The sequence below is a fragment of the Pseudonaja textilis genome, chromosome 2 (genome assembly GCF_049901715.1).
Source record: "Pseudonaja textilis isolate UNSWEBS1 chromosome 2, rPseTex1.2, whole genome shotgun sequence".
Classification (NCBI taxonomy): domain Eukaryota; kingdom Metazoa; phylum Chordata; class Lepidosauria; order Squamata; family Elapidae; genus Pseudonaja; species Pseudonaja textilis.
In genome coordinates, this window is record NC_141991.1 from 49,726,191 (window position 1) to 49,740,804 (window position 14,614).

A 14,614-nucleotide genomic window follows, 5' to 3' on the forward strand; every position below is an offset into this window, starting at 1 on the left:
TCCTTTGTAGCATCTATGTTACCCAACTAAGGGAAAAAAATCAGCAGATACATTTCTGCTGGCATGGTACTCTCCTGGGATTTGCTGCCCTGCAACACCCTTGCAGGTCTTGCTAAAATGCTTTTTGTAACACGAATCTGGCAGAAACCCAGAAGACTTTTGAAGCTTCTCAGTTAATATTTAACAAGTTAAAAGCCAATTTCTCCTACAATTGCTACAAAGCAGCCTATTGCGAGAAATATTTTGCAAAGCATCAATCTGATATTTACAACCACATGTGAACAGAAATCGGGATTCTATATGGGGATGCTAGAAATTTACTTGCTTCTTTTTTTAGAAGAGGGAAGGGCTCTTAATTCATGATACATGGTAACCTTCGAAAGCAGTATATTCAGTAAGTAGTTGACTATTTGAAACCACAAAAGTGAGCATTCATTGGTTCACCAATTATTTGTGATCAGCTGTCAGGTAGTTTGAACATCAGACTATGATAAAGCAATACATTAAAAAAAAAAGCTGAAAAGAAAATCTCTACACCCTGCAGCCCACAAGCATATAGTCATTGGCCTGAAAGCAGCTTAGATTTGCAGATGGTAAAGATGATATGTAGGTGCATGTTGCATTTTATAATACATTGGATGTTAGAAATGGAAAGACCAGTGGTATGGCAGAAGTCAAAAGCCTGCAGAGACTTCATGTCAGTTATCTGGAACAAAACCCACTTTTCTCCTTTGTCCTATTGGAATTGTTTGGTGTAATCCCACAATATATGACAATTGATATACTGTATATATATACACACAGACATGCACACAATATTTGGGTGGGTGGGTGGGTTTAATCCAGTATGATTGTAAAAGATACGTCTCCAAACTTGCCTTTTGGATCTGAAATTTCCCAAAGTTAATATTCATAATTTAGAGGTTTATTTCAGTCTCTCCTTTCGTAATTATAGTTGCATGAAAGGCTGCTGGCAAATGAAGCAAACAATAACATTCAAAAATGGGGAATACTGTTTTGTTTTTCATGGCAGCTAATTGAATTTATATTGTTTTATTATCCAGTTCCATTTGCATTTAGGAATAAATCCTATTAAAGTCCATCTATATATGCAACTATTCCAAAAGTAATCAGATAGGCTGGTCCTGTTTTCACATTTACCTTGCATCTTTTTCTTTGATGTTTATTCTAACAGTTTGGCTCAAGTAGCCATAACAACAAAGACAGACGCTTGTGAAACTGCTAGGAACCAGAATTGTTTTTATTAACAGTGCCAGGAACATAAGCCTATTTGTTTATGTACCTCTTTTACAGATTAAGCAGTACACTGTAGCTGCTTCCTTCACTGATTAGATTAGTTACATCCAGAAAAGTACCTGCAAGTGCAAATTGCTTGCAAAGTTACTTTCTGGTCAGCTAATTCAGTCAGGAAAGTAGGAAAACTGCCTTCTGATACCTTAGAGACAGATTGCAGTCTGAATTACGTAAGTCCAGTTCTTGCTAAAACAGTACTTTCCCTCTGGACCTGTATTTTCCCTTAGATTCATGTGACCCCATTTTGACCTTATTTAAACAATCCCTCAAGACCTGGTTGTTTCCCCTGTCTTTGGGTTAGAATGTATGATGTACTTCCGTGTGTATATATATGTATCAGTGTATTTTAAAAATTGGCATTGTTTCTCCAGATTCTCCCCCACCACCACTTGTGATCTTTGTGCTTTCATGCTTTGTGCTTTATTTTGTAAGATAGGAATCATGAATGATTGTGGCAGCCTATACATTTCACGAATAAGTAAAGAATTAATACAGAGATGGATACTGAAGTTGAAGAAATATTGTATTGTTGAATAACAGCAAGTGGAAATCAACCCACCATATTATTCATAAGTTGCCTAGGTTTATGTTGCATAAAGCTGGGTGACTATATACTTTTTATACATAAATAAATAGAACTCTGCACCAAGTGAGAAATCAAATAAGTTCCTAACCAACCTAGCTGACAACTTTGCTGTCCAAAAGGTAGCGGATGGAACTAGAGGGACAGCCATACTGGACTTAATTCTTACAAACAGAGAAGAAGTGATAGAGGGAGTTGAAACTGCAAGAACCTTGGGTGAGAGTGACTATGTTCATCATAACACAACCACTAGCAATAGAAGACACCAGAATCTCGGGTTTTAAAAGAGCTGATTTTAATAAACTCAGAGAGAACTTGGGAAAGATTCCATGGATGAAAATCCTAAAGGGGAAAACAACTCAAGAATCTTGGGAAATTCTGAAAAGTACTATCAGAGAAGCCCAAACCAGCACAATTCCACTGAGAAAGAAAAAAAGGAAATCCAAGAAGAAACCAGCATGGCTGCACAAAGATCTCTCTGGCAAATTGAAATTAAAAAAATGACAAGTACAAAAAATGGAAAGAAGGACATACAATTAAGGCAGAATATCTGCAGATAGGCTCAGAATGAACAAAGGCTTGCAACAAAAGTCAAAGATAATAAAAAAGTTTCTTCTAACTTATAAATAACAAGAAGAAAATCTAGGAAACAGTTGGTCCACTAAAGAGAGAAGATGGTAAGGAAGTAGCAGGCAACAGAGAGAAAGCAGAAAACTCATTCTTTGCACCGGTCTTCACGCAAAAAGAAATTATAGCTCAACCCACCAAAAACATAACTGTAAAAGACAGACCAGAAATAAAAGTTAAAATAAGTAAAAAAAATAGTAAAAGAACACCTGTCTGATCTTGATGAACACAAATCACTGGGGCCTGATGGATTACATCCCAGACTTTTAAAGGAGCTGGCAGAGGTCATCTCAGAACCACTGCACCATATCTTTCAAAAATCCTGGAGCATCGGGGAACTACTAGAGGACTGGAAAAGAGCTGATATCCCATCTTCAAAAACGGAAAAAAAACAGACCCAGGAAACTATAGACAAATCAGCCTAACATCAATACTCGGGAAGATACTGGAAAAGATAATAAAAAAACAGACCTGCCAACATCTAGAAACAAGTAAAGTAATAAACTAGCAGTCATCACGGGGTTGTTAAAAACATATCATGCCAAACAAATCTTATTTCATTCTTCAACATAGTAACTAAATTAGGAGATCAGCGAAATACTGTGGACATAATATATTTAGATTTCAGCAAGGCATTTGACAAAGTAGACCACAACCTACTTCTTAGTAAGCTAGAAAAAAGTGGAATAGATAGCACCACCACTAGATGGACTCGCAACTGGCTGACTAAGTGTACTCAATGAGTAGTCGTTAATGGGTCTAAGTCTACATGGCCGGAAGTAAGCAGTGGGGTGCCACAAGGTTCTGTCTTAGACCCAGTACTCTTCAATATCTTCATTAACGACCTAGATGAGGGAATAGAAGGGGAACTTACAAATTTGCAGATGATACTAAGTTGGCAGGAATAGCTAACACCCAAGAAGATAGGCTCAAGATCCAGATGGATCTTGACAGACTAGAACACTGGGCCGTATCTAACAAAATGAAATTCAATGTAGAGAAAAGTAAAGTCCTACACTTAGGCAAAAAACCCCAAAAGACTGGATGAAACTAGGCTCAATAGCAGTAACTGTGAGAGGGATCTTGGAGTCTTAGTGGACAACCAGCTAAATATGAGCCAGCAGCGTGCAGCAGCTGCCAAAAAAGCTAATGCAATCCTAAATTGTATTAACAGTGGGATACAATCAAGATCAAGGGAGATAGTAATACCACTTTATAAAGCCTTAGTAAGATCATACCTAGAGTATTGCATCCAGTTTTGTTTACCACATTATAAAAAAGATGTTGAGACTCTAGAAAAAGTACAGATAAGAGCAACCAGGATGATTAGGGTACTGGAAACTAAGGCATATGAAGAACGGTTACAGGAACTGGGCTTGGCTAGTCTAGTGAAGAGAAGGACCAGAGGAGACATGATAGCAGTCTTCCAATATTTGAGAGGCTGCCACAGAGAGGAAGGGGTCAAGCTATTTTCTAAAGCTCCTGTAGGGCAGACAAGGAATAATGGATGGAAACTGAACAAGGAGATATTTAACCTGGAAATAAGGAGAAACTTTCTGACAGTGAGAACAATCAACCAATGGAACACCTTGCCCTCGGAAGTTGTGAGAGTGCCATCACTTGAGACTTTCAAGAAGAGATTGGACTACCATCTGTCAGAAATGATGTAGGGTCTCCCGCTTGGGTGGGGGGTTGTTCTAGATGACCTACAAGGTCCCTTCCAACTCTGATTATCTGTTATCTGTTATTCTCAATATTGAGAATCAAATATTGAGATGAATGTTTTATATTTGTTGTAAAGCAGAGGATTTGTTGTATTTATAAAACATAATCCCACATTAAATTAAACCATTTAGTCATATTTCAAACTACTGTGTCTCAGGAAATTAATAGTAATACAGTATTCAACTCTGGAAATACTTGCATCTGTATCTTCTCTAAATTTATTTAGTTCTTGACTTATGACCATAATTGGGACTGGAAATTCATTGCTGAGTGAGGTAATGGTTAAATGAATCATGCCCAGTTTTATTACGTTTTTGCCGTAGTCGTTAAGAGAATCACTATGGTCATTAAATGAATCAACCAATTGATAAGGGAATCTAGCTTCCTTTGTTGACTTTGCTATGTTGAAGGCTGGCTGGGAAAGTTGCCAATGGCAATTACATGATCCTGGGACTTCAGCTGTCAGAAATATATGGCAGCTACCAATTTTGATCACATGACCATGGGATGCTGTCCCAGACATAAGTGTGAGGACCAGTCATAAGTCACTTTTTTTTCAGTGCCATTATAACTTTCAATAGTCACTAAATAAATGGTTGTAAGTTGAGGATTACCTGTATGTGATCTTGTAGGCTAATCCAACAAGATGCCAAAATTCATTTGTTGGGATTTGCGGCTTTAGAAATAAAATAAATCAAATCAATAACACACATCATTTTAAATGATCAATATCAATTTTTTCCAGGCCACATAGCAATCTATAATATTTCATTTATAAAGAAACATCTAAAAGTTATTTGACAGGTTTTATAAAGAACATATCAAAGCAAGTGCTAAGTATGAATATACTTACCCAGTAGTTTTCTTGTTTTCTTGTGGTTATAATGATGCTTTTTATCAGTAAACTACAGTAAATTTTGTGCTCATTTCATTTCTGCTTGCATTTTTGTAATTTGTCAGGTTATTTTCCCTATAAATGTTCAACAGAGACTTCTATTTTTTTTAAGGGGAATGAATGCAAGCAGACCCACAAACTGTATAAACAGTCCTAGAGAAATACCCCACTGTGCCAAAAGGGGAATGGAGGAAGACACAACATGGTAAGTCAATATTTTAGATTTTAGTTTTTAATTAACATTAAAATAAAGAAAAGAATGAGAAAATTAAGTGCAATTCTAAGTTAGATTAGAAACAGGCAGTTTTTATTTTGGTGTTAAAATTATGTAAAGATTTTGACTGATCAAAGGCATGATGGGCAGTGGAATTCAGTTTTTGTGGTTCCACATGGAGACAACCATAGGAAGTACAAGATTACAAGTTGAAATGTGAGAGAACTAAATAGTACTGAACATGAATTACTGAATGAAACTTGGAAAAAGAAAAATATATACATATGAAATGAAGAGAAAGAAGTCAAGAATTTGTCCTCAAGAAAGAAGGCAGAGATACCTGTCAAACTGAGTAATTTAAAATTTTAAGTCACTTTCTTTTAAACATAAACTCATATTCCTGTACAAGAGAAAAAAAACACTTAGTCAATCAATCAGTTATGACGTAAGCAGAAATTCATATAGGTACTCCGCAATTTATAACCATTCAATTAGAGACTGTTATAATGACACTGAAAACAGTCACTTGTATAGGTAGTCCTCAACTTAAAACCACAATTGAGCCCAAAATTTATGTTGCTAAGTGAGAAATTTGTTAAGTGAGTTTTATCCCATTTTATGACTTTCCTTGCCACATTTGTTAAGTGAATCTCTGCAGTTGTTAAGTTAGTAACACAGTTTTTAAGTGAATCTGGATTCCCCATTGACTTTGCTTGTCAGAAGGTTGCAAAGGATGATCACATGACGCCTGGGATATGCAAGCGACATAAACATGAACCAGCATCCAAATGTAAATCATGTGACGATGGGGATGCGGTCATAAGTGAAAAATGGTCATAAGTCAGTTTTTTCACTGCTGTTGTAACTTCAAATAGTCACTAAATGAACTGTTGTAAATCGAGGACTACCTGTAACCAATCTTCACATTTACAACTATTGCAGCATTCCCATGGTCACAGAATAAAAATTTAAACACGTCAGCATGTATGTACAACAACTGCAACATCCTGAGGTCATGTGATCACCTTTCCTACTAGTTTCCAAACAAGGAAATTCAGTGGAGGAGGTCAGATTCACTTCATGTCCAAACAATCAATTAACTGAAGTGATTTGCTTAACAACCATGGCAAAAAAGATCATAAAATTGGGCGCAATTCACTTAATCACCTTGCTTACCAACAGAAATTTTGGTCCCAATTGTGGTGTTAAGTCAAGGTCTACCTGTAATAAAATAGATATACAATAATTCTGATTAAATAAATGATCAAAAAGGATTTGTTTTAATGTTGATTACATTAACAGTGCTATTACTAATATTTTTTCCAGATGTTTTGCATAGATATAATGAGCTACTTTTAATTTTGCCTGTGGATCAGATAATTATAGTTAGAAACCTCATAAAGTTTTAAATCTTTTATTAAACCAAAATATGACTCACCTGAATTTGATTCTTATCCTTTTGAAGTATCACACATTTATGTGTTAGGGTTTAATTCGATGGATGTATGATGACAGTTAAATTGCAGAATCATAGAAATTGCAGAATCATAGAACTGTAGAGTTAGAAGGTAAATTATCTAATTTAACACTTTGCTGTATTCAATAGGATCTGGACCCCATTCATGCAGGGCTTGTTATAGCTTTTGCTTATTGCCTATGTAGTACTTTCTGGTGCAAGCACTCACATTCCAGGAGGAAGGAAAAGCTTTGCCTTGGCTCTTCCTTTAACATTGATTTGCATAAAAGATGAAGTTTTCTTGCAAATAAACTAGGCATGATAGTATTGATAGTGCTGATAATGATAAATAAGGGCAGCTAAACTCACTTCCAATCCTAGGAACTTGGTGTGGTCAGAGTGCAACAGCCCTGCCTCCTGTTGACAGGTTGAAACAAGCACCATTATTATTTAAGAATTAACTTTATTAAAAACTATAAAAGTAAATCTTCTGGTTTGAGGTAGTCCTTACAACTGAGTGGAAGAAATAATGAAGCACCAATAAGATCACAAATGGCACATCATACACAAGCCTCTCATAGAATGCTATAAGGACATTGGATCCAGATTCAGATGAGCAATACAGTATCTGCGGTTCAGATAGATTAGATGAAGCAAAAACATATAAGCATTGTATTTGCAGAAGGTTGAATAAACTTCTGATAAAAAAGAGGCAAATCCCTTGAAATAATTGATACACACAAAATACAAGACTCCACAAAGCAGACTAAAATATCTTAAAGGAATCTGATTAAAAATGTCAGTTTCCTCAGTAGGTGGTCCTGACTAATGTTGGGACTCCCAAGTATAACCTTTAAAGTGTTAGGAGCACTTTTGCTTAGTACTTATTGATTTCTGAACCAAGGTTTAGCACTTATCTCACTGTTAGTATGAAGACACATAGTTTTCCTCTTTTCATGAAGCTTATTCTTCATGTAGACTTTCTGCTTCCCCTCTGCTCCAGTAAAACAGGTCTGTTCCCTGATCTCTGAAATCTTTGTGGTTTGGATTCAGGACTTCTCTTCACCTCTAGTCTGACAAGGTTGCCCATTCAGTGTGCCATCTAACAATTGAATTCGTTTAGTCTAGGAGTGGGCAATTAATTTTGCCAAAGGGCTACATGAGGAACTGAAATTCAATGTAGAGAAAAGTCCTATGCTTGTGCAAGAAAAACCAAACGCATACGTATAGATTGGGTGAAACCAGGCTTAATAGCAGTAACTGTGAGAGGGATCTTGGAATCTCAGTGGTCAGCCAGCTAAATATGAGCCAGCAGTGTGCAGCAGCAGCCAAAAAAGCCAATGCAATCCTAAATTGCATTAACAGAGAGATACAATCAAGATCAAGTGAGGTACTAATACCACTCTATGAAGCTTTAGTAAGACTACACCTAGAGTACTGCATCCAGTTTTGGTCACCACACTATAAAAAAGATGTTGAGACTCTAGAAAGAATGGAGAGAAGAGCAACCAGGATGATTAGGGTACTGGAGACTAAAGCATACAATGAACGGTTGCAGGAACTGGGCATGGCTAGTCTAGTGAAGAGAAGGACCAGGAGAGACATGATAGTAGTGTTCCAATATTTGAGGGGCTACCAAAGAGAGGAAGTGGTCAAGCTATTTTCTAAAGCACCAGTAGGCCAGACAAGGAATAATGGATGGAAACTGAACAAGGAGTGATTTAACCTGGAAATAAGGAGAAATTTTCTGACAGTGAGAACAATCAACTAATGGAACAGCTTGCCTTCAGAAGTTGTGGGAGCTTCATCCCTGGAGACTTTCAAGAAGAGATTGAACTGCCATTTGTCAGAAATGGTGCAGAGTCTCCTGCTTGGGTGGGAGGTTGTACTAAGATGACCTATAAGGTCCCTTCCAACTCTGTTAATCTAATCTAAATGGAACTGTTATAGAAGGCTGAACCAATTCTGTGAAAAATAAATAGCAGTTGACTTGAAAAATAAATAGCAGTTGACTTGAAAAATAAATAGCAGTTGACTTCAAAATAATTGCAGTGCAGTTATATTGTGTGCATTGTGTACACTTAACAAATTTGAACAAACATTAACTTAGAAGAAATAGTGATGAGTGTATTTGAATAATTACCAAGGGCAAAGGCAGGAAAATGAAATCGGACTGCATATTGCAATTGAAGTAATATCACCTATAGTCTGAATGACATGGTTGCTATCAATATTTTAGTACCAACACTGAAAAAGGAAATTAGATGATAGGTTACTTCATCAGAATCTTTCACAACCTTCAAATCACAGTAATATGTGGCTCAATGAAGCTCAGATGCCTATACAAATAAGGAAGGAAGGAAGGAAGGAAGGAAGGAAAGAATTTTGGTTTAGATGAACTCAGAACAATAAATTCCACAGTGGTATTTAAATTAACAAACAACCTTATCTATCCTAATACCCAGCGATAAATAAAACAATTTTAGAAGGAAAACTCTTCACTTATGTGGTTGCCAAACAAGCTTTATAGAATTTCTTCTACTTCTAAACAGCTAGCGAAGAGAAGGTAAATCTGGAAATATATATATTCTTTGTATTCCATTATAAAAATCCATGCCACTAAGATAAATTCAGGAAAAGATCTACACTATAGCTCATAAAAATCAACAATTGGATTGGAATTTTGAATTGAGTAGAAATGAAAATCCATACAATTAGTTTCAACTTCAAGTTGTATTCCAGCTATAATAACCTCCCCCTCTCATATATGTTTCTATAAAGATTGCTACTAATAATTCTCCTCAATGTTAAATGGAATGTTTAAAAACCATAAATTATTCCTATATAATAAATCCTTCATTGTGAACATCTTTATTTGATTTCAGCATTGCTTTAACATCCATGGCATGTTTATTTTAAAGCCGAGTAATTCATGTTTTGACAAATCAATGATTCAGTTTTTACTTTGCCTTTTCTAATTTAAAGCATGAAGTATCTTCTTCAGCTCCAATATGCTCTGATTCACACAATTCATGAAGGTTTTTATTCACATTAATTGGTCCATTCCAAAATTCTGTAAATCATGAAAAACAGCTTTTAAAGTGATAAACACTATCCAACTTTCTGGTTTACTTCTGCTTGTGATTTAACTCAGCTGTCTTTTAGCTTACTTGTGAAGCTTCTTATAGAAAAAGACAAGAGTGACTTATTTTCTTTGCCTTTTCAAGTTTTGCCCAATAATTTAGCACTATACCAATAATTTAACACTATAAATTAAAGATAAAATCAGTGTTTTGCTTGCCAATAGAGATGTGATAAAAAGAGGAAGTATCCCTTTAACCAGCAAGAAAACTGTCATCACAAATTCAACTAACTCCATTGCCAACTGAGAGTTCTTTTTTAAATAAACAGTATGACTAACATGAATATTATTTATTAGTTATGTAAAAAGTCTGGATTATATCATATTAACAAGTGGCTAAAGTAATAAATCTTTATTTTGGTTTAATATCCATTAATTATTAATTTGGTGCTACAAATATCAATATGGTTTAAGATGAGACTGTGTTGTGGAGCTTTTACTATCAGATTTATTAACAGAAACAATAACAGAGTTGGAAAGATCTTCTAGTCCATTCCCCTGCTCAAGCAGGAAACCCTATATCATTTCAGACAAATGATTGTCCAATCTTCTTAAAAACCTTAGAGAACCTACAACTTCTGGAGGTAAGTCGTTCCACTGATTAATTCTAACTTTTAGGAAATTTCTCCTCAGTTCTAGGTTGGTTCTCTCCTTGATTATTTTTCCATCCTCTGCTTACTATTCTTATTTCTCTTGATTGAACTAGAATAACTTGATTATCCCATTGCGAGGGTCATGTGTACAAGGCCCAAGTCTTGTTAACCTGTAGGCAACTATGGAATAAAGATGTATATAGTACTGACTTTTTACCAGTGAGTGCCTTTGTACAAGTTAGCATCCAATTTAGGAGTGAATGTATAGAAACCTGACTAACTATAGATCAGTGTTTCTCAACCTTGGCAACTGGGTCTAGTTGTGTGGACTTCAACTTCCAGAATTCTCCAGCCAGCATGGTCTCTATATTCTTATATGTAGTTTTTGCTCTCTTTAACAGCTCCAGTGTTGTAGGAAGTTTAAACAGCTTTAAACATTGGTACAGGTTTTCAAATTAGATGAGAAAAAGATGAAAGATTCATGTATTATTTCAAAACTTGTTAATCATGTTTTATCTATTAATATCCTCTTTGTATCCTTCTGAACATGGACTGAAGATTAGGGATAATAATTATCCTTACTTCATGTTAATAAAACCTTACTTGGAACAACAGGAAAAACTGGAATTGAAAATTAATGCCCCCCCTTCCTTTGAATCAGCAAAAACAGCAGTAAAATTTGTCTGCTTAGATTTATTTTGTTAATCTATTTTTGTTTGTTCTGTTAGTAGCCTCCTCAAAAGGTTGTGAGATTCCAAAGCACATACTGTATATTTTAACTACAAGCAGTGATATGCTTATTATTTCATACTTTTTCAAACGTTGTTTTCTTCAATGTTTTTCAACCTTTAAGATGTGTGGACTTCAACTTTCAGAATTCTCCAGCCAGCATTCAACATCCTTCATTTCAAGAATTGAAATCCACATATCTTAAAATTGATGAGGTAGGGAAGATAATATGCAGAAGTGAATTTTCGTCATAATTCTATTATAAGCAAATTTGTCTCTTCCTGAGCATGCATCTTTCCTGTGAACATTTTAATATAAAAATACAAAGATGTATATTCATCTCATATATTTTTTTCTATTCATGTTTTGTTTAAACCTATTAATTTTTGTCATAAGTAATTCAACATATTAATAGTTACCCTTGCATAACCCTGTGTAAGCATCAATCATACAATTACAGTTAATTTGGTCATGATTTCTTATGCACAAATAATAAATGAAGATAGTTCAGTGCCATTTTGTGGACTTTTTGAATGTTTTCCTAGCTCTGCCAATTAGTTAGATGACCTCACATAAGAACATTTAAAAGAGCTTCAGTGTTTTCAAGGATTCAGAAATTGTACCAGCTGCTCTTTATTTCAATATGATATTTACAATTTTGAATTAAACCCAGACAAACCTAAGCTAACCATCCTAACAAAGAGCAAATGTGGATGAGATGCCATCTTGACACATTGTTTCAGTCACAAATACAATTTTCCATCTTGTGAGCATCAGAATTGTGAAAGAGAAACTGTGCCAGCTGCCTGAATGCTATCTCAGTAACCTTGGAGAGCAGATAATTAAGAGGGCATTACCAGGGTGTTCTATAAGAGAGAAGCTTATATTGAAGAAGGTGTGAAGAAAGATTAATTCAAACAAATTCCTGAGGTGATTTCTCTGCAATTATTTGAATTATTAGAGGTAAATTCTGTTATTTGTCATGGGTATTAAACAAGATTGTGTATGGTTTTAGTCAGCCCCAGACATATGAAATGTAATGCACTGAAGCATCTGTTATGCATCTGAACTTTTAGAGAAGAAGAATTGCAGAGATAATTAAGCCTTGTGCTAGTTAGCTGGGCTTTTTGCATTGTTTGGAATATTTTTGAACATAAACACTAAACAAGAGCAGTGAGAAGAATAACTTCTAGTTCCAGGAAATACTATTCAATCATTTAATGAACGAACAATTTTCTTTTTGCATAATTTTATAAGTAACTACTTGAACCAGCCAATGGTAAGATTAATAATCTTTTTTTCTGATGTGTTAAAAACCATCTTATATTACATCTCCACAATAGCATTATTAAGATTAACAAAAGGACCATATTTATTCCTTGCAGAGTGATAGTATATGTTCCTAGTATGCTTTTATTTCCTTCTGATTCCTTTGAAATTATTTTGAGAATATGCGGAAATGGAATCAGATTTGTGGTAGGCAATGTATGTAAGCAAGAGAATTGACTAAAGTCATACTGTTGTTGTATTTTAAACTTTTGAAAAATGCTATATTTATTGGATTACAGTGCCCATAATCTGTAACTGCTAGCTTTGCTGTCTAATCAAAGATTGAGTTGGATTTTCTAGGGAGCCATATCTTGCCCTTTCCTAAACTGTTGATACAGTTTAGGTTCTCCCAAGCAGCATCTCTGTATGGCTGTGGTCTACCTGTGAGCCTACTGGTGTTCTCCCGTGAGCTGTTCAGAGCATCCAGTAGTGAGAGGTGATTCAGTCTCTTCTTAGTTAGGCTGGGCTTAATTGTGAGGACGCTCCTCCTCCTCCATGGGGCTCCTCCTTAGCATCCCCAGTTTTAGCTCAGCCTTCATAGGAATAGGCAGCTTCTACTTTGGCCGAAGTAGAGCTCGGATTACAGATATTAGCAGACCAAGGTTTGGTATTCAAATTCATTTGGGGAATCCCTTTGTCATCGAGGAAACCCAGTAGCTCCCGATGGCTCTTTTACCATCATCCAGGCCGTCGGGGCTCGTAAAACCCCTCTGAGATTGATTGCTGTGCTTCAATTTCAACTTGAGGCGAAAAGCCTCCAAAATCGCAAACAAGAGAAGCTCTTCTCTTTACGATCGTCTTGTGCAGCTCTGAACAACGAGCGTGCAGACAGAGGCTGAGGCTTCCCCCTGCAGAACACCTTACGGGCAGAAACTTAGAGCTTCTGTACCCTTCCCGCTGAGTGGTTTTGTCTGTGGTAGATCGGGCGGTAGATCGAAATCGTGCCATGTGATGGCTGCCATTTTAATCCAGCTGAGTGGTGATTACATCATTTTCTCATTGTTGACTGTGAGAGATTTTTCCCTGCTAGGTTTCCCTTCCTGGGGACAGGCTTCCCTACCCCCAGTTTCTCTGGGTGGTAGGGAATTTTTGACAGTTGGCACAGCCTCACAGCAACCCAAATTAAGCAGCTGAACTGTGTGCATTAGGTTTTAACGCCTGTGCAGGTTACCAGTTGCAGACCTTTTCCCCCTTAATTCAGGGAACTGGTCTGAGGGGGTGTTCTGCAGCTGAATTGGAATTCGTTCTGAAATTGTTTCTAGAATTGGTTTTAATTCAAAAAAATTTTTAATTCAAATTTTGTTTTTTTAAATCTTCTCATTGGACAATTGGAAGGTTAATTAATTCGGACCCAGATTCAAGGAGTTTTCAATACCTTCCCACAATATAAAATAATTCTATACCTCTACAGAGCATAGCAAAAAAAAAAAAAAACATAAAGGGGGACAAACTATTGGCAAGGATCCCCTGCCCCTTGAGGGAGCAGGCCCCTAGGTGTGCCAGCCACCATATCTCACAATCTTCTTTAATATTGAGCTTGAATAACAAGATCTATAATGGCAAGCGGCTACAGTTCCAGATCCAGAGTAGCATCCAAGGCCCAGGATGAGTCCACGGAGCCCCAAAAGCCCTCAAAGGCAACTGAAAAGGATGCATGCAGACGTCATCAGGCCTTAGAAAATCAAGTCGAAAAGCATACCAGGGAAACGGAACAGGCCGCTTCATCATCACAGACTCCGCCTAACACTGCTCAGGCCCTAAGTCTTTTCCCCTCGCCCCTGGACTTGTCTAGAAGGCACAGCACAGCTAGACAGGTTTCTCAAGAGGCCCCATCCAATGTGCCCGCCCCAAGGAGGGCCCCGGAGGCAACATTTACTCCCACTGCAGCTGGCCTTCATTAGTAAGAGGAACTTCTGGAGGAAATCCCCGCCAGCATGAGGTCGTGGATGGAGTTGGCAATTCAAAAGGGCACAACGGTAGGTGTACAACAAGTGGTTTGGGCCAGAC

The 14,614-nt window shown here is 36.6% G+C and overlaps 1 protein-coding gene across 2 annotated transcripts in view; it reads left to right on the plus strand.

Annotated features, from left to right (window-relative positions):
• ARHGEF3 (Rho guanine nucleotide exchange factor 3) overlaps window positions 1-14,614 on the plus strand; it is a 139,188-nt gene that overhangs the window by 8,059 nt on the left and 116,515 nt on the right. For both annotated transcript variants that reach the window (XM_026723740.2, XM_087923848.1), the window contains exon 2: window positions 5,257-5,349. In XM_026723740.2, the coding sequence (XP_026579525.2) occupies window positions 5,257-5,349 (93 nt within the window). The remainder of the gene's footprint in view (window positions 1-5,256; window positions 5,350-14,614) is intronic.